The following is a 20,410-nucleotide window of genomic DNA, read 5'->3' as shown; positions in this document are numbered from 1 at the left end:
TGCCATGACGTGAACAGAGCGTCGGGCAGTTCTTCATCCCAGTCTATGTCTGCTCGCCATACTTTTTGCAGAAGCATTTTAAGGCCGATCGTGTAGCAGGATAACAGGCCCAAGGGATCAAAAATCGACATTAATACTTGAAGGGCTTCTCGTTTTGTTGGTATGGATTCTCCATTTAGGACGTCTCTTTTAAGTCTCGCGAATCTAAAAGTATACTTAAAAACGTCGTTTGAGGGTTCCCAATACATACCAAGAACCTTTTCCGGGCCACCAAGTTCTTTGGGATGTTGTTCGGCTATTTGTTCGGCTATTTTTCCAAAATGTTTGAGGATAGCGGTAGAGTTCGAGATCCAATTTCTTATAGTGAATCCTCCCTCAGCATGAATGTCTCGGACTTCTGATGTTACTGCGATCGCCTCAGAGTCGTCGGTGTAGCTATCTATAAGGTCGTCCACATAATGAGTCTTTGTAATTGACTCGAAAGCTAGGGGACATTGATCCTTAAACTCCTGTGCGTTTTTGTCCCGCACATAGTGAGCAATACAGGGCGCGCAGCAAATTCCAAATGTCATTGCCCGCATGACGAATGTGCGGGGAGTTTTGTTGCCCTTGTTAAGCCACAGAAATCGTTGAACATGCATGTCGCTTTGCTGGATAGTTATTTGATGAAACATCTCAGCGATATCCGCGCACACGCCTATGCGACCTACTCTGAATACCATAAGAACCTGAAGCATAAAGTCGTTGAGGGATTTGCCGTGACTCTTTGCAGCTGCATCCCAAACCAATCTTATTTTATTTGGCTTGTTTGGGTTTAGAGCGATGAATATAGGGAGGTACCATACACGGTTTATGTCCTCTGCTATATCTTTGGTTTCCAGTTCGAAAGCGTAGTTTTTGTCGACTAGGTTGTCAATTTGGCATTGAATTTTATCGAATAGCTCTGGATTCTTGTTAATTTTTTGTCGAAGACATTCGAGTCGTTTAAGTGCGTTTGAGTAGCTGTCTGGGAGAATTACATTTTTGTCTCGCCAGAGCAGTCCAATTTGATAGCGACCATTTACTTTCTTGCATGTTTCCTCCAGAATTCCCGTAGCCTTTTTGTCGTCTTTAGAGAAGAGCTCCCGCCGTGTGATAGGGTCTGCGTTGAAGCTTTCTCTTACCGTCTTGTCGATGTCGTCCCAGTTGCAAACGCAGTGATGAAGGGAATAATTTTGGGTGGCATTACTTGTGCCCTGAATACTCCATCCTAGCATACATTTTGAGGCAATAGGCTCCTTGCGTCTTCCTTCACGAATATTGCGGGGAACAGCAAAGGTCCAGTTGCTTGCGCCAATTAGAAGCATCGGTGCAGCATTCCAATATGATTTTATGGGCAATCCATGTAGGTGCTTGTATTTGCTGCCAAGTTTATGTGCGTCAACGGTTTGCTTAGGTAGGGCAAGGTGTTTGATTGAGTGCACGTTGTTGAGCCACAGTTTTCTTCCACTCCCCATCTCCGATATTTCTACCTGGGCTTTGAGAGACATTTCCTCCGTACGGGTGGTGTCTCCGGTGCACTGTAGACAAAGTGGTTCAGAGGAAACAGGAACCTTGAGGAGCTTCAGAATTCCTTCATCGATAAGTGTTACAGATGAGCCCTCGTCCAAAAACGCATACGTGTCGACCTTTGCTCCGTTCCCATATAGTGTTACCGGCAGGATTCGAAAGTATGATTCTTCGGGGCCAGTTTCTTGATGGTGGGTACTGACGAGTTCGGGCTTAGGAGCTTCTCTGTGAAGGAGACGGTGGTGTTTTGATTGACAGTTATCAACGCCGCAATCGCGTTTTGAGAAACATTTGCGACGGTGCATCTTTAGGCATCTGTAGCAGGCCTTGGCGTCGTTGATTATATGATGTCGCTCCGGAACTGGCAAACTTTTAAATTTCTCGCATTGGGCGGCGTAATGTTCGGTGGAGTTGCACATGACGCATGAAGGGTTCGGTTTGGCGTCTTCCTTATGATCGTCTTCGGTCTTACACCTTTCTCCGGTTGATAAGTGCGTGTGGGTATTCACGCTCCATGAATTTTGTGCAGGTATGACTGTGGAGGCTGCTTCTGCTAAATTGTATATCCAGTCGCTAAATGATTTTACAACAGGGATAGAAGCACTGCGTGGATGCATGGCCCAGCTTAATTTATGATGAGTGGGCAACTTGTCAACAAGCTCGCGCAGAAGCATTGGGTTGTCAAGATGTGCGTACAGGTTACAGGCCTCCATTGTGGCGCACGCGTTGCGCACTGCCATCGCAAAGTCGATGAGGGACTCCAATCTATCTTTGTGTATACTTATTTTACGGATTTTGTCGATGAGCCGGTCGAGGATCTGTTCCGGTCGCCCAAAGAAGGTTTTTAGCGTCTTAATAACCTCCGGGACGAGTGCCGGCAGTAGCAGCTTATCACGAACCAATTCGTAGGCTTTCCCTTTGAGACACTTCTGGAGACGAAGCATGTTTTCAGCGTCTGAAAATCCGGCTACCGAGCAGCTGTTCTCGTACATGCTTATGAAAATTGGCCAGTCCGCTGGGTTGCCATTGAAAGTCGGCAGATCCGCTGGTAATATTTGCCTTGCTGCTAGTTGGGATGCAGTTGGTCCAAATGATAGGATGTGTCTTTCCTGTGTCCCCTGCTGCTGTGCAAGTATTGCATATTTCTGCTCGATATATTTCTTTTCCACTTGGCGTGTCTCTTCTAGCATCTCTATCATCAAGTTTTTTGAGCATGGAATATATGATGTCTCAGCTGGCTTATTGGGATTGGATTCGATTTGTATTATGTCGCCATCTTTCGGCAAGGTATTAGTCAGTTCGTTGCGTTGTAAAGCGGCTTGCTGTGAGGTGGACGGGGTATCGTCGACAAGTTTGCACAAGTCGCACGTCCATTGTGACTGTGCAATAGAGGCATCGACTCCAACGCAGGCGAAGTGGTACCATGCCTTGCATACGTCGCACTGCACCCAGTTTTGGACGCCACTGGATAGTCGGTTCTTATTGCATGAACCGCAAAGAGTTACATCTCTTTCCATTTCCGCGATAAGGTCAATTTCTTCGTCACAGATAATTTCACAACTAATGGCGTCGGTCCCTGGCGTGATCTACTTCAACAGAGTTCTACACATACATAGCCTTCATACGTGTACGTGTGTATCTTGGCTTACAGGTATGCGTGTGTTCCGTGTGAATTTCACAAATGGGTGGCGTCACTTTTAATTGCGCTTAATATTAAGTATTTAGCAAAGTTTTTTTAAATAAATGTTGAGGCACTAATTGATTTCGGCCTAGGGAGAGCAATAAACAACTTTTTGTAGCATTCACTTTATTTTTATTTAATTTACTTTAGCAAAGCGAGCAGCTTTAAAAAACTTTGTTTTTTCTCCTTCGCCAGTGTTACCTCAAGTGTCGTACAAGTGTTGCCCTATCCAATAACCGCAGACCATGGGTTTTCAGGGTTACGCCTTTTTCGCCTAGTTGGCGGTTGAATTTAAATTACGGCGGTAACAGGTATGATAACATCAGGCTACGAGGAATACAATATTTTGCCCATGGAAACTAGTTTCTTTAACTAAGCACTAATATTCTAAAAGAAAATCCTTATTTTATCGATAAATAAGTAAGTTTGCGAAGCCCTTTTCACTTTAAAAGCCCGCAGTGCCTCCTCAATCTCCATGAGAACAAAACTGCATCTTGCTAGCGGAAATCATAATACAACAAATAATTTATTGTCCAATAAAATCAGTGATGGAATGCTTAGGCCATTACCTACTACACCTTTATAAAATCATATTCTTTGGGGCAAATGCTTCATCGACAATCGTTGACAAGAATCTTACGTCTTTTGAGCTCACCAAAAAGGGCAACTAAAATCTTAATGTACTCTAAGATGTTTGTGTCATTATTAACCCATTTTATGTTACTAGTTTTGCATTAGAGTGATAATATACAGTAAATAATTAGTCTTATAAATTTGTAAATTAAAGAGAAACAAAGAAAATGAGTTGAATATTTTATTATTGGAAAATAACACCGTTTATTTAACTTTCTAGGGTGGCTGGTGGTGGAAGTCCTGTGGACGGGGTCTAAATGGTCTTTATCTTCATGATCCCCAAGATCTAACTGCGCGGCAAGGAATAGTATGGTTTCGTTGGAGAGGTTGGGACTACACATTAAAGAAGTCCAAAATGATGATTCGGCCTAAGATATCACCACAACCGACAATATCTGGAACGTCTTTATAGAGAAGTTACGAACTAAATAACCATTTCTTGTTAAAATTTTGCACTTTTTTTTATTTAGATGTTTTAATTATGAATTAGATTAGTTATTAAATAAAACTTTTTTATTTAATATATATTAAAAATAAAGAAATGATAAAAAATGTAACCAATAAATGACTAAGAATAAATTATCAGGCTTGTCGATTTATAAAGAGACTTCAAAAGCATTCGACTATTCGGTGAATACAATCAAGGTGAATACATGTGAACTGTATTCTCACAATATAATTGATTGGTATCGGTTCGGAATATCGCATAAAACAGCTTAAATTATATTTCAGTCGGTTCAAGCTAGAGTTTTTTATTGTCATATATTGTTAATGTATAGGCGGTTGAAGTTGGTATATGGTGGTATCGACTCGACTTGCGTGAGTGGGGTTGGAAGAGAATCTATTGGGGTTGGAAGAGAATCTATTGGGTTTGTGTTTCTAATATGTTTGTTCTGTAGTTTATTAAAGTGTTGCAAGGGGAAAGCAGGTTTTCCGGTGATAGGTCGCCGTTGCAAAACGTCTAGACTGTGGTTTGCGTTTGGTCGAAGTATGATCGACAGATCTACTCTGCTTTTGATCCTGATCAAGAATATATATACTTTATTCGGTCGGAAACGCTTCCTTCTAAATACTTTTTCACAAATTCCTACTAATTAACTACTAGTAACGGGTATGATTACATCAGGCTACGAGGAATACAATATTTTGTCCATGGAAACTAGTTCCTTCAACTAAGCACTAATATTCTAAAAGAAAATCCTTATTTTATCGATAAATAAGTACTTTTGCGAAGCCCCTTTCACTTTAAAAGCCCGCAGTGCCTCCTCAATCTCCATGAGAACAAAACTGCATCTTGCTGGTGGAAATCATAATACAAAAAAATAATTTTTATTCCAATAAAATCAGTGATGGAATGCTTAGGCCATCACCTACTACACCTTTAAAACATCATATTCTTGAGGCCAACTTAAATCTTTATGTACTGTAAGATGTTTTTATCATTAACCCATTTTATGTTAATAGTTTTGCGTTAGAGTGATAAAATACTGAGAATTTTGTAAACCGTATTAAATTGATTTTATAAAGGTGTCAGATCAGATTTAAGCGTGGATCACCCTTGATTGTCTAATCAAGCGTGATCTTAGTGGGGGTATTTAAAGTGGCGCTTGTCACGGTTTTGGATAGTTCGAAAGCAGAAATATCGGGTAAGAATGACAAAAACCAACTGGCATACTACAACCTATGTCGCGTTTTTTCGTTTTAACAGTGATTGATCAGACGTACAAGTTGATGATCCGGTATGACCATCCAACACACCACGTTTTCTTGTTCTGTTTCTGCACTAAATCGTGATTAGCTTTCTAAGTAAATTCGCTTTAGCTATTACTTTGTACATGCACAAGCTTAGTGATCAATACCTTACTTAATTTGGTCGTTTATTTCGTGCTGTTCGAGCTTGTTCACTCAGAATTAATTTAAAAAAGAGAACGTATAGTCGAGTCCCAACTATCTGATACCGTTACTCAGCTAGTGATGCGAATCTCAGCATACAGTTTTGCGGTCTAAGTCTGCAGGAATCATAGTATGACTAATACAAAAAAAAATATCAAACATTTCAGTTACCTTTTGTTAGATCTGCAAAATGAAATCGAAAAAAAAAAAAAAAAAAAAAAAAAAAAAAAAAGTTCTGCAGTACGTTGTTAGATCCATAATCGACATTGCGCTGGATCTCAGGACAGTATGCTATCCACTTTACTGTAGTTCCTGAGATCCGACGTCATACGGACAGACAGACGGACAGACGGACATGGCCAGATCGACTCGGCTATTGATCCTGATCAAGAATATATATACTTTATATGGTCGGAAACGCTTCCTTCTGCCTGTTACATACTTTTCAACGAATCTAGTATACCCTTTTACTCTACGAGTAACGGGTATAATTAATAATTTCATAAAGGTTCTGCTACGCACAATCAACGGCCGGCTCCAAAGCCGTACCGCCAGAGCAGCGCGCCAATATTGAGCCAGCAGAGTACCCGATGTTACATCGATCAGCAGAACATCTCTTTAGGCCGAAGACATCGGATGACCTATGTCCATATATTCAAGTGTTGTGTGAAATAATCTACATCTAGCCAAAATTTAGTGAAAAACAAAACATGCAGTGAGAAAAACAAAATCCATTCCCATTAAGTTCAGTATCAGTATTTTTTTGGTTATACCACGACTGTGACAAAAATTAGAGGTTACCCCACACTACACAAAACATGTGCTAAAACATTAATAAAAACTTATCTCCAAAGTTATATGTAGAGAGAACAAAAAGAATGAAACAAATTTAAAAGTTACGCAAACTACTGGTTTGCCATACCTTAGATAAAAATATATTTTAAATATAAAATAAATTAAATGAATAGGAAAGGTAAATCGGGTAAAAGTCAGTGGTGAAGAGAATTGGCCATGCTTGTTAGAAAAAGAAAAATAGTAATAAAAAAATAATCAAAATTAAAACCATAATGGGTTAATTAAATGACAATAATACTCTAGCCACTCATCCAATGCAATACCTCAATAATATATATATAAACAATTTGAAGAATTTCGCCGGAGAAAGTACTTTCGCCGTGGGAGAAAACCACATGTTATTGATATCTTAAAATTTGTCTCTCTTGTTTTCAAAGATATATTCTGTAAACAAGACATTGCATTTGGTTTTTTTTTGGTTGTTGGCTCTTCAAGTCTTTTAATAATGCATCCATATTGAATCTATTTTCTTTTGATCGTCTATTCGTTGCAATAACCAAATCCAGGCCTTACCTACGACAAGATGTTATTCCATGGTACAGTCGAGGATCGAAATATTGTGTACACCAAGCCTCTCTCGTGTATACGTACAGTCGAGGGTAGCATCATAGTGCCAACTTAAAAACAGCTTGGTACAGTGAAGGCCCAGAATATAATCCTACTTACAATTAAAAGTTAATGAACAATACTAATAGTAAATAATTTGTATAATAGCTACAGTAGTAAATTGGAAAATAATTGAATTTTTTTTATTATTGAACTATATTACATTCATATTATATTAATACCTATGCGAATTGTATAGGTTGTTGTTGAACATATTTTCTTTTCAGCCACTGTATTTTCACTCATATTTATATATAACGACTATTATGCATACGACTATGAATAAATAACTTTGGAATAATAAGATATGATAAAAATATATATATATATATATACAAATATAAAAATCGGATTATGGAACGCACGGTTACAGAGACCCACTGCCAGTCTTGTCATAATTTGTACTTTCCAGGATATGACATTTACCATGCAAATCATCCTAGCGGTAACTGCAGAGGTGGAGCAGCAGTGCTAGTAAAATCTGGTATCAAACATAGTCCAAAGGCCCCCATGGTATCCTGGAAGATGCAAATAGCGAGTGTAATTGTACAAACTAACAGTGGTAATGTAGTAATCGCCTCCACCTATCTCCCCCCCAATGAATCCTGGGCCAGGGCTGACTTCGCGACTTCAATGCCAAACACCAATGGTGGGGTGGTATCAGATCATGCTCACGTGGCAGGCAACTTCAGGAAGCTATTGCCAACAGTTCATGCCAGATCCTAGCCACAGGCGAACCAACCTTCTACTCATGCAATTCCCAGCTCACTCCGTCTGCGCTGGATTTCTTCATCGTCAATGGTATTCCAGACAACAAGCTCTCTGTAGACAAGTGCTACGACCTGTCCTCTGACCATTTGCCTTTAGTTGCTGTCCTTCATCATGAACCACAACTAAAAACACGCAGACAACAATTACTTCCACCTGGCTCCTCTGTTGAGATTTTTAAAGCTGAATTGGAAAGCAGGATCAGTTTAGACATGTACCTAAATAGCGCTGTGGAAATCGATGAAGCAATTTCAAGTTTTATGAGCAAAGTACAAATAGCTGCTGCCTACGCCAGCCCAAATTCCTCCCAACACCCTGGTCATCATCAAAGAGGGCAATTGCCTCCAAATGCTGCTGCACTCTTGTGTCTCAAAAGAAGAGTAAGAAGAGAATACGCTAGAACTGGAGATGCGCGGGTTAATTCAATATATAAAAGGTTAGCAAACCGTCTCCAAAAAGTTCTCAAAAGGTCCAGATAGGCTGAAATTGACGCACACTTGGAAAATGCTAGTCCGGATGCATCTTCCAACTACTCTCTCTGGAAACTAACCAGACGACTCAAAAGGCAAGTGGTGCCAAAAGCCCCATTAAAAAACCCACTAGGCGGCTGGTGCTTATCTGATACAGAAAAGGCTGAAACATTTGCAGAAAATTTGCAGCAAAGATTCCAGACACTCGACATTGCGGACGATTCTATGCATACTAAAATCCAAGCCTCCCTAGAAACTCCGTACCAAATGTCCTTGCCTGTAAGCCCAGTGTCATTCGGTGAGGTTTCATTGTTAATCAAGCAGCTCAAGCTGAAAAAATGTCCTGGCGAGGATCAGCTGGACAACAGAACCATTAAGAACTTTCCATTCAGAGCGGTTCTGTTCATAGTCCTCATTTTCAACACGATTCTGAGAGTGGGGTACTTTCCCAAGCTGTGGAAATCGGCTCTTATTACAATGATGATAGGAATACACAATAGCAAATGCGCAAATGTTACGTTTGCGACAAGACCTGGAAGCTGCGGTAACATAACGCTTCTTGGGTCCGTGCTGGAGCATAAGCCCTATTATAAATATCTTGGGGTCATCCTGGACAGGAAACTTAACTTTGGACGTCATGCTACATTGGTAAAGCATACTATGTTGTCAAAAGCTGCAAAAATGTCTTGGCTCATGTCTCCAAGGAACAAGCTCTCCTTAAAAAACAAGGTGGCCATTTATAAAACAATCCTCAGCCCGATTTTGAGATATGGTCTACAAGTTTATGGAATTGCAGCCAAAACACATATAAATAAAATCCGTACAGCTCACAGTAAAATACTGAGAACAATGTGCAATGCTCCCTGGTACATGCGTACTAGTGACATAGAAAGAGATCTGGCAATAGAGAAGGTTGGTGACGTTATTCAAACACTAGCTCAGAAGTATGAAGACAGGCTGAACCGGCATCCAAATGTTCTCGCTAGACGATTGTTACGGCAAAATGTAAGGCGACGATTAAAGAGGCTCCACCCACAGGATCTATCTTTTAGAACCATGTCGTAATAAATATTCCTTGTATTAGTTGTCAATAAGTATTTAAAAAGATAAAACATCGAATATAATTAAAAATTGTTAACTTTATGTCTAATACAATAGTATTACTATGTCCTATTCCTTAAAGATATAATTGTTTAGGCTGCCTGAAGGTAGCAGTACAATAATTTAATTTTACATGTATCCAAACTTTTTAATAAAAAAAAAAATATATATATATAATAATGATAATATAATAATCGCAATAGTAATAATTAAAAGAAAAAAAAACATTAGGATGTACAAATAATTTCTTGGAGTTAATTTTTTTTTTTTTTCTATTAATATTTTCCTGTTTTACATGTCATCTAATTAGGATCTAGGTTAAAAATGTAGCTAAGTAGGAACAACAAATGAACGGTTTTGTTTAATTAGATTTAATAAATAAATTTATAATGAAGTACGAATAGAAGTTATTGATCTGGGATTATGAACAGCGGATTTGATGCAGTGAGATGAATTCTTAGTGGACCAATGGGATAGCCAATAAATATGGGTTTGCTCCTGGCGATCATGGAAGGGTGGGGCGGCGGCCACTCCAGAACCTGGGGTGCGCCTTAGGATCGACTATTATATTTGGTTTGAGATTCCCTTTCTTTTAAATTCTATTTTTACTTTCCGGTCTATCTTTCTCTTTTCCTTCAATATTATTTGTTGGCTATTCGCACGCGATTTTGTTTTATTTCTTTTAATTTTGAAGAGCACGTAGTATTTAAATTCTATCGGTCTCTTTCGACCGCGTCCAAATAATCTTGATGTCCATATTTCTTTTGGTGACTCAGTTACAATGGATTTTCTAGTACCTTGGATGACAGTGCTTTTACCATGTAACACTCGCATATAATTATGAGCTAGACGCTGCAGCGCGCTGGATTAGGTAATAGACTTTACTCACCGCGCACATGATGGCTTTTGCATTTTAGCTGGAATTTGGTATTGTGGAAAGAATCTACAATCTACCGCTAAAGTGTATCGTAGTCTTAGTTTATTTGACTTGGATCGTAATTGGCAGGAAGTGAATTTGATGGCGTTTGCCTTTTCATCTTCGGCTGTGCTTCGTGTACAGTAAAGTAAACTTAGCTTCGCTCCTGTTTAGTATGGATTTAGGGCTATGGATGAATAAACAATACCGTTAAACAGGTTACCATTTTTATACCCGTTACTCGGAGAATAAAAGGGTATACTAGATTCGTTGAAAAGTATGTAACAGGCAGAAGGAAGCGTTTCCGACCATATAAAGTATATATATTCTTGATCATGATCAGTAGCCGAGTCGATTTGGCCATGTCCGTCTGTCCGTCCGTATGAACGTCGAGATCTCAGGAACTACAAAAGCTAGAAAGTTGAGATTAAGCATAAAGACTCCAGGGACATAGACGCTGCAAGTTTGTCGATTCATATTGCCACGCCCACTCTAACGCCCACAAACCGCCCAAAACTGTCACGTCCACACTTTTGAAAAATGTTTCGATATTTTTTCATTTTTGTATTAGTCTTGTAAATTTCTAACGATTTGCCAACAAACTTTTTGCCACGCCCTCTCTAACGCCCAAAAACCGCCCAAAGCTGCCACGCCCACACTTTTGAAAAATGTTTTGATATTTTTTAATTTTTGTATTAGTCTTGTGAATTTCTATCGATTTGCCAAAAAACTTTTTGCAACGCCCACTCTAACGCCCAAAAAACCGCCAAAAACTGTATGTGCTGAAGACTCTCCTTCGCACTTCGAGAAGCTGAGTAACGGGTATCAGATAGTCGGGGAACTCGACTATAGCGTTCTCTCTTGTTATATTTCCTGTATCCCTTTCAGGTTGGACCTAGAGTTGTGGGTGAATAAACTACACTCTACCCCTGATAAAACTCATTCTTATCTATTTTCTTACTATTTTCTTCCCTTTTATTTTCTATGTAATCCTAATTGCAATCTAAGGAAAGTTAATGGTCGAAACTGCTCATTGAAGTGATTCATAATCCCTAGATATTTTTATGCATTTATATAGAAACAAAAAATTAATAAATAACTAAAATAATTATATCATAACTATAGCAAAAAGAAAAAAATTCTTTCCTTAAAGAAAACTAAATGCCGTTGTCTCGTAGTTATGAAAACCTTCATCAAGAAACTCATTGCTATATTTGTTTGAAACCTATCGAATACACTGCCAGTTATTGTCTACAAGCTGCAATCATACACTCCATTGGGTTTGTTTCAATACAAAAGTTACCAATCGCGACCGTTGTCCAATTTGTAAAGCGTCCTTACAATCTTCTTTACTTAAGTTAACGGTAAACACTGAATTAAGTATATTAAGCATAAATACTCGTGTTGAAGAACAGATACGGGAGGACTCTAGTCCAGGAACGATAAATATGGATCAATCTAACGAATTACCGACCTCAGAGGATGCAAACAATAGGAATATGTCTCCGGGTCTAAATTATATGCAGCAGATAACCGAGGCGATGGCCGTAGCTACAGCAAAACAGACTAAACGTTTAGCGCAGGTTTTGCACACAGGGCTGCAGAACATTTTATCGACACTTTCTACTGGACCCGAACAGCCAAGACCTCCAGTAGCAGAGTTCAATAATCGGCAACCGCAATTGCAGAGTAATGTCCCAAATCAATCTAGTTTCTCAACTATAGGGTCCGGGTTGCAATTTGATCGCGTAAGCCAAATAATTGCAAATTGGAAACTTAACTTCGCTGGACAAACAGGCATGAGCATTGATAAGTTTATCTATAGGGTCGAAGCTCTTACCAAACAGACATTAGAAGGTATGCTTCAAACTAGCCATGTCAACACTTTATTTGAAGGTGTTTCCAGCGATTGCTATTGGCGTTACCACCAAAGTGTACCCCAAGTTGAATGGCAGGCCTTATGCAAAGCCTTGCGGCATCAATTTAAGGAAGAACGTCCAGATGTTAGCATTAAAGCAGAAATTTATCGTCGTAAACAAAAGGAAGGGAGTCCTTCGATGACTTTTACGAAAGTATCATCCTATTAACTAATAAATTATCTGAGCCATTGTCAGAATTATCAGTGTTAGAATCCATTAGGTCAAACTTATTGCCAGAAATTCATCATGAGCTTTTATATAAGGAGATCAGTAGCATTTCTCAGCTAATGAAGATTATTCGCAAAAGGGAAACTTTCATGCGGACTCTCAAGCCAGGATTGCGAAAACCTATTCCTACTCCTTGTAGGTTGCAGGAGGTAAGTCTTGAGTCCGAAGGGGAGTCGGATTCAGACACAGCTGAAATTTCCGCAATTAACTTATCCTGCTGGAATTGTAGCAAAATCGGACACAGATATCAGGATTGCTTAGCCGAACGTCGTGTGTTCTGCTATGGGTGTGGCAAAACACACCTACCTTCCTTCATGCCCTCATTGTCGCTCAAAAAACTACCGAGGCCGTGCACCTTTGAAAGAGGCACCCAAACAATTGGTGACGAAAGCCACCAATACGGAGTAACCAACAGCTGCTCTGTACCCTCTCTCCCTGATTTGTCTCAACAACCAGACTATCCTTTTACCGAATTATGTCCACCCGGCGAATCTCTCAATAAACATCAGAGACCGCCTTCGCGATCTGCACAGCGTATTAAAGATTTTTATGATCAGATAAAAATCGAAAAACGGTTTTTGTTATCAGCAATTATTGCCTCTGATGTACGACCATACGCAGACGTAAAAATTCTTGGCCGATCATTATCTGGATTAATGGATACTGGTGCCTTTATTAGTTGTATAAGTGGAAAACTAGCCGAAGAAATACTAATACCTTCGTTAAAGCAATCACTTTATTTAGGGATCGATTTTTGGACAGAATATCAGCTATTACCATATGCTATCATGAAACCTAGTCCAGAAAGTAAGCTCTCAGCAGTAGATCTAGACGATGTTCGTTTTCTGACTGAAGAAAAGGGTTTTTGCCGAAAAGAGTCTAAGATAAACGACCATGCTTTCCCACTCCATGACGTTGGCGATTCCGTACCAATCAAGCAGCGGCAGCAGCTATCGAAAAACGTATGTATGATGAGCCGATCGCATGCTTGCTTTAGGGGTTATTGAAGAGTCGACCAGTGCGTGATCTTCCCCTGTCGTATTGGTCCGCAAACCCGGAAAAGTGAAAACCGATTATGTATAGATAGCCGAAAGGTGAACCAAGTGACACGCAAGGATGCTTATCCAATGCCCGTCATTGATGACATCCTAAGCCGGTTGCCTAAAGCGGCATATCTAACGAGCCTGGATCTTAAAGATGCCTATTGGCAAATCCCACTAGAGCCAAGTTCGCGTGATAAAACAGCTTTTACGGTACCAGGTATACCTCTCTACTATTTCACCGTAATGTCATTTGGTAACCAACGCGCCCCCAACGATGTCCAAATTAATGGACCGAATAATTTCATGCACTTTAAAAAACAAAGTATTTATATATCTAGACGACCTTTTGATCGTATCCGATACCTTTGAACGACATGTATTAGTTCTGAAAGAAATAGCATTTTGTCTAAGAAAAGCGGGATTAACCATCAATGTTCACAAAAGAAAATGTTGAAGAAGGGAGGCAATGGCGCAATCGGAATGGATATGGATAAAATTAGCGCTATTGTAGATTATCGTTCCTAAGTATATTAAGCAATTGCAACGATTGCTGGGTATACTAGGTGGTACCAGAAATTTATTCGAAATTATGCTTCTGTCTCAGCACCTTTAACGGATGCGTTCCGTTGCCCCAGTGTTACATACCCCAGATTTTCAAGGGCCGTTTTATATCCACTGCGACGCCATTCACACCGGCGTTGGTGGCGTGCTTATGCAGATAAATGACGAAGGTGACGAAGTACCTATCTCTTAAATGTCCAAGAAACTTAATCAATGCCAGAGAAATTACTCGGTCACCGGAAAAGAATGTTTAGCGGCTATATTAAGCATAAAAATATTTCGTGCGTACGTTGAAGGACATGCGTTCACCGTCATCACCGACCATTCGTCGTTGAAATGGTTGATGAATCAATCTGACCTAAGCAGTGTCTAGCCCGTTGGGCATTAAAGCTCCAGGGTTATGACCTTACGATACAACATCGGAAGGGTATTCGAAACATCATTCCTGATACGATGTCACGGACGCACGCTAACGATCTATCGGCAATTGATGTTGATTTAGTTGATTTAAATCAGCAGCTTTTGAAGCACCGAGCTATCAGGAATTGAAGAAACAAATTGAGCAAGGTAGTCTTCTAAGTCCCGACGTAAAAATGGTAAACGGTTATGTCTATCGTCGTACCGAGCATGCTTCGCCTGAGCAAGTTGCTGATGAGTTAGTTTGGAATCTTTGGCTACCTTTGGAATTAGTGCCAGTAGCTATTAAGGCTGCCCATGACGACCCTTTAGCTTCTCATGGCGGAATATATAAAACCTTAGAGCGAATTCGTCGATACTATTTTTGGCCTAATCTGGTAACCGATGTTCGCAATTATATTAATCAATGCGAGGTCTGCAAAAGCACTAGGCACCCTAACCAAGTGCTTAGACCACCGTTAGCCAAATTAACGACCAGTATGCGACTACTTCAAAGGTTATACGTGGATTATTTGGATTACCCTCGGACGAAGTCTGGCCACATTGGCATATTCATTGTCCTTGATCATTTTAGCAAATTTCCTTGTTTAAAAGCAGTAAAAAAATTTACTGTGGATGCGATTGTGCCGTATATGGAAGAGTTATTCCATTGCTTTGTCGTACCGGAAACTATCGTATCAGATAACGGTGTGCAATTTAAGTAGCACACTTTTAACAATCTGTTGACTAGCTATGGAATTAACCACGCCTACACTGCTTCATATACACAAGGAAACGCATCGAGTAAATCGATCAGTTCTGGCTGCCATTAAAGCCTAGGTACATCCGAATCAGACCAACTGGGACGAGAACCTGATTAAAATTAGCTGTGCACTTCGCTTAAGATTGCACACTGCCGTACAGCAACCGCCTTATCGCCTTGCTTTTGGACAACACATGATAACTAATGGTTCTACCTACGAATTGTTACGACGGTTGAATCTGTTAGAAGATAGATTGTATTTAATAGGGACGATTCGATCTTTGTGGGGGGGATTTGAAGTGGCTCTTGTCACGGTTTTGGATAGTTCGAAAGCAGAAATATCGGGGTTAAGAACTTGACTTAAGTAGTGCCTCCTACCCACTAACCTATATCTACCAATGCAGTCTTGGTGATATCGAAATTGCAAGCCTACAACGGCATACACAAAAAACGCAACCTGGGCATACTAGCGAACGCCCTGTCGACCGTTCTCTTTCCGTTTTAACAGTGGAGTTGATCAGACGTACAAGTCTGATGATCCGACGTATGACCATCCAAACCATTCTGTTAGAAAATAGATCCATTGTATTTAATAGGGACGACTCGTTCGATATCATGAGAGAGCAAGCTAAGGAAAAGGTGATAAAGCAACATGCGCGCAACGAAAAGGCGAACGGTAGGTCAAGAAATTTACTGTAGAAACTTTCAACAGATCAATTTTGCAAAAGGTTTAAATGCCAAGTTAGCTCCAGCCTTCTTAAAAGCTCGAGTGAGAAGAAAACTAGGCTCGGCATATTATGAGCTTGAGGATATACAAGGCGAATTGTGGGAAAGTTTCACGCGAAGAATCTTAAACAATTGCTTTCCGTTCCAAGCGTGGATCACCCTTGATTGTCTAATCAAGCGTGAACTTTATTGGGTTTTTTTTTTGGTGGTTGGCTCTTCAAGTCTTTTAATAATGCAGTTATCTATATTGAATCTATTCTTTTTTGATCGTCTAATTCGTTGCCTTACCTACGACACGATGTTATTCCAGGGTACAGTCGAGGATCGAAATATTGTGTACACCGAGCCACTCTCGTGTATACGTACAGTCGAGGGCAGCATCATAGTGCCAACTTAAAAACAGCATGGTACAGTGAAGGCCCAGAATATAATCCTACTTACAAGTAAAAGTTATTGAACATTACTAATAGTAAATAATTTGTATAATAGCTACAGTAGTAAATTGGAAAATAATTTAATTTGTTCTATTATTGAACTATATTACATTCATATTATATTAACACTTATGCGAATTGTATAGGTTAGTGTTGAACATATTTTCTTTTCAGCCACTGTATTTTCACTCATATTTATATATAACGAATATTATGCATACGACTATGAATAAATAACTTTGGAATAATTTCTTGTGCATTAATATATAAGATATGATAAAAATATATATATATAATAATGATAATATAATAATCGCAATAATAATAATTAAAAGAACAAAATAAGATTAGGATGTACAAATAATTTCTTGGAGTTTAATTTTTTGTGTTTTTTTTTTTAATATTTTCCTATGACCTATGACAACAGCTGGCCAGCTTCGCTGACGACGTCTGCTTTCTCAGCTCCTCGAACAGTGAGACCGAGTCGTCACAAATGCTGCAAACTTATCTCAACGAATTCGAGAAATGGGCCATGGCGAACAACATCAAAATTAACGAAAGCAAATGCGTAAACGTTTGCTTTACGTTACGCCGTAACACAACTCCTGCGGTACACATTAAAAAGACTTAAGACTTAAATTATTATTATTGGAATATAGTATAATATTAATAGTATTATACGTGCAAGTTTTTAAAATACGTATATTGGTAAAAATATAAGAATAAGCCTTTAAAAAGGCTCAGTTCTTATATTAATATAGGTAGAAAAGCGTGGGCGATATTAGGATAAAGAAAAAACAACAACAAATTTGATACTTAGCAATGAGCGCAGCGACGAGACAGCAGCGGGCCAAACGGCAGCGACGTCAATCGAAGCAGCAACAGCACTCACGACCGCGTTGCAATTTAAAAATTTAATTTTACGTTAATATATGGAACTTTTTATTAAAAATGTAAAAATGGAGCTTAACACTTATTAGTTTGCAAGAAAACGTAAACAACCGGAAAAATCAATTATTAATAATCGCACTCGGCTCTAAAAAGATGTTGTAATACCAAAATTTAGTCTTCGACTGACTCCCTTCTTCTTTCTTTTCTTTTCTTTTCCTATTTACTTTTTCAAGAAAAGCGCGGGAAAGCACCTTAAGCTAAGAGCGAGTTCTTCCATTTAGATTTTACATTTTCTAAGAGCAATGCTCTTATTAACTTTATATTTTTTTCAACACGAGATCAATATACATATATTAAATTATTGAAGAGTACGTGAGAAAAGCCAAATAACCATAACAAATGATTAAAGGCTTAATGATTGTAGCGCCTGCCAGCTCATAAGGAAAACAAACTTCAATCTTCTAGAATTTTACTTTTATCCTACCATAAGAAAATAGTTTAGACAAATATTTTACTATAGTAAAGGAAGATAAATAAAAGGTCAGAAAGGAATATTATGTTTTCGAACAAACCGAGCTTCTCTCTTTATAAAGAGTGCGCATCGATTTCTATTTTCAAAGTGTCAACAGATACAAAGATGAAAAAATATCAAAACCTTTTTCAAAAGTGTGAGCGTGGCCGTTTTAGGCGGTTTGAGGCGTGGCAACATGAATCGACAAATTTGCGCTACGTCTATGTCCCTGGAGTCTGTATCAACTTTCTAGCTTTTGTAGTTCCTGAGATCTCGACGTTCATACGGACAGACGGACAGACAGACAGACATGGCCAGATCGACTCGGCTACTGATCCTGATCAAGAATATATCAATTTATATGGTCGGAAACGCTTCCTTCTGCCTGATACATACTTTTCAACGAATCTAGAATACCCTTTTACTCTACGAGTAACGGGTATAAAAATTATCACCACATTTTTCAAAACTCTGGGTGTGGCAGGTTTGGGCGGTTTGTGGGCGTTAGAGTGGGCGTGGCACACATGTTTCTGGGATACCGATAGATATTGGCAAAACAAAATGAAAAATTAAAGAATATCACCATATTTTTCAAAACTCTGGGTGTGGCAACTTTGGGAGGTTTGTGGGCGTTAGAGTGGGCGTGGCAAAAAGTTTTTTGGCAAATCGATAGAAATTTACAAGTCTAATACAAAAATTAAAAATATATCAAAACATTTTTTAAAAGTGTGGGCGTGGCAGTTCTCAGCGGTTTGTGGGCATTAGAGTGGGCGTGGAAAAAAGTTTTTGGCAATACGATAGAAATTTACAAGACTAATACAAAAATGAAAAAATATCGTGAAGAAACGAAGTCAGAAGAGGAGCTTCCGCCGTGAGAGCCAGCAAGAAACAAGATCGCTCTTCGTCAAGGCGTTCGGGACAAGGAAAGACTCCGAATTGAGACGCAGGTAGCTGAGGTCCAATACGACGAAGCACAGGTAGTCTGGAAGCATTCAACAGGCGAGGCCGAACCGAATAGGGTCCCAAAGAGGCGACAGAAATTGTGGTGTAGACTGTGTCGGAGACTGCGTACGTGAACTCGGTTGCCTGGTGTGTCCGTGCGATCCGAGCAGGCGTGTTACCGGCGCCACCAGTCGGAGCAGACGTGGGGTTGGCGTGTTGCTGTTCCCCCAGGCGTTTGCCTTGGGGATCGCAGCCGTTAGTCCGCGACGACAAATCCTTAGCCCAATTGACAGGCCCCAGCGTCACGGTCCGCGCCACTCAGGACGACGAGAGCGGCGAGACAGCGGAACGAGGCCGCTAAGCAGACAACCCAGGTCCGTCCGCACCGGCAGGAGAGAAAAGGTAGGGTGGAACGTTCGTCTTTCACTGGGCGTCTTGCTACAGGGACTGCGGCGTATCCGGGCGATAACGCGGTGCGTCGGTAGGAACTGAACAGGCGTCCGGCGGGACCGGCCGGGACAGAGCAAGCGACAAGAGGTTGCGGCTAGCGAGGCGTATGCCTTTGAGAGCCCGCCAATGGTTCACCCAGGAACGTTGGGCGCAATATACCCCGGTCCAGTCCAGGCGACAAAACGAAACACTATAGAGGCTGCCAGTCACCACTCAGAGACACGATGTAACGACACTTGGGGGCAACTCGGGTCAAAACCCAACCCATATCGCTAACCCGCAAGAAGCATGTCGCAGGTGCGGTGGACATGACCATTGGGCAAGAGGCTGCCGAAACCAGAGGCTGCTGTTCTGCTGGATGTGCGGAAAAGTAGGAATCCGAAGTACGGAATGCTGCCAGAGCACGGGAAATTGCCAGCGATCCCAGCCGCAGAGAGGCGAGTCGGGGCGCAAGGTGCCGCATCTCCAAACTAACTGGCAAATTAATCGAAGATGAGCAGCAGTTGTCCGCAGCGGTAGCGATCGGTGGGGACACGTCATAAGCGAAGAGCTGGCGGACATGCTGGTTGCCCGTGGAACGATTAGCAGGATACGACGGCGGGGAAATCAACGCAAAGCTCGAAATAGGAATGGAGTTCGGAAAAAGGCGACTCAGCATGAGCCTGCTGATACTACCAGGAATAGTGGATGCGTTGGTGCTGGGGTGAAATTTCCTCACACAAGTCGGGGCCGCGATCAGGTGCGCGCGTCATGAAATCCGGATACCGGCCAGAGGCAGACACAATGGGAGGCTCGAGGAGATGTTGTCGGTCACTGTAGTCCAAAAGGATAAATTCCTGGAAGCAGAGCTCGCGGAATTTCATTCCATGGCCGGAACATCTAATATAGCCAAGCACACGATAACCATGAAGGATGATAAACCAATTAAGCAGAGGTACTACCCCAAGAATCCAAAGATTCAAGGGGAGATTAATGCAAAGGTGGACGAACTTCTGGAGATGGGACTGATGGAACATTCAAGGAGCCCGTACAGCTCGCCCATAATCATGGTAAAGAAGAAAACGGGAAAATGGAG

At 40.5% G+C, this 20,410-nt stretch overlaps 1 protein-coding gene across 3 annotated transcripts in view; it reads left to right on the top strand.

The window, feature by feature from the left end:
• Positions 1–4,346, top strand: part of LOC122625775 (angiopoietin-2) — a 163,167-nt gene extending 158,821 nt beyond the window's left edge. For all 3 annotated transcript variants that reach the window (XM_043805819.1, XM_043805821.1, XM_043805820.1), the window contains one exon: positions 4,083–4,346. In XM_043805819.1, coding sequence (XP_043661754.1) covers positions 4,083–4,274 — 192 coding nt within the window. In that variant the 3' untranslated portion in view covers positions 4,275–4,346. The remainder of the gene's footprint in view (positions 1–4,082) is intronic.
• Positions 4,347–20,410: the final 16,064 nt, after the last annotated feature.

The sequence above is a fragment of the Drosophila teissieri genome, unplaced genomic scaffold (genome assembly GCF_016746235.2).
Source record: "Drosophila teissieri strain GT53w unplaced genomic scaffold, Prin_Dtei_1.1 Segkk7_quiver_pilon_scaf, whole genome shotgun sequence".
NCBI classification, from domain to species: domain Eukaryota; kingdom Metazoa; phylum Arthropoda; class Insecta; order Diptera; family Drosophilidae; genus Drosophila; species Drosophila teissieri.
The sequence above is the reverse complement of the archived record's forward strand: the minus strand, read 5'-3'. Positions and strand labels throughout refer to the sequence as shown.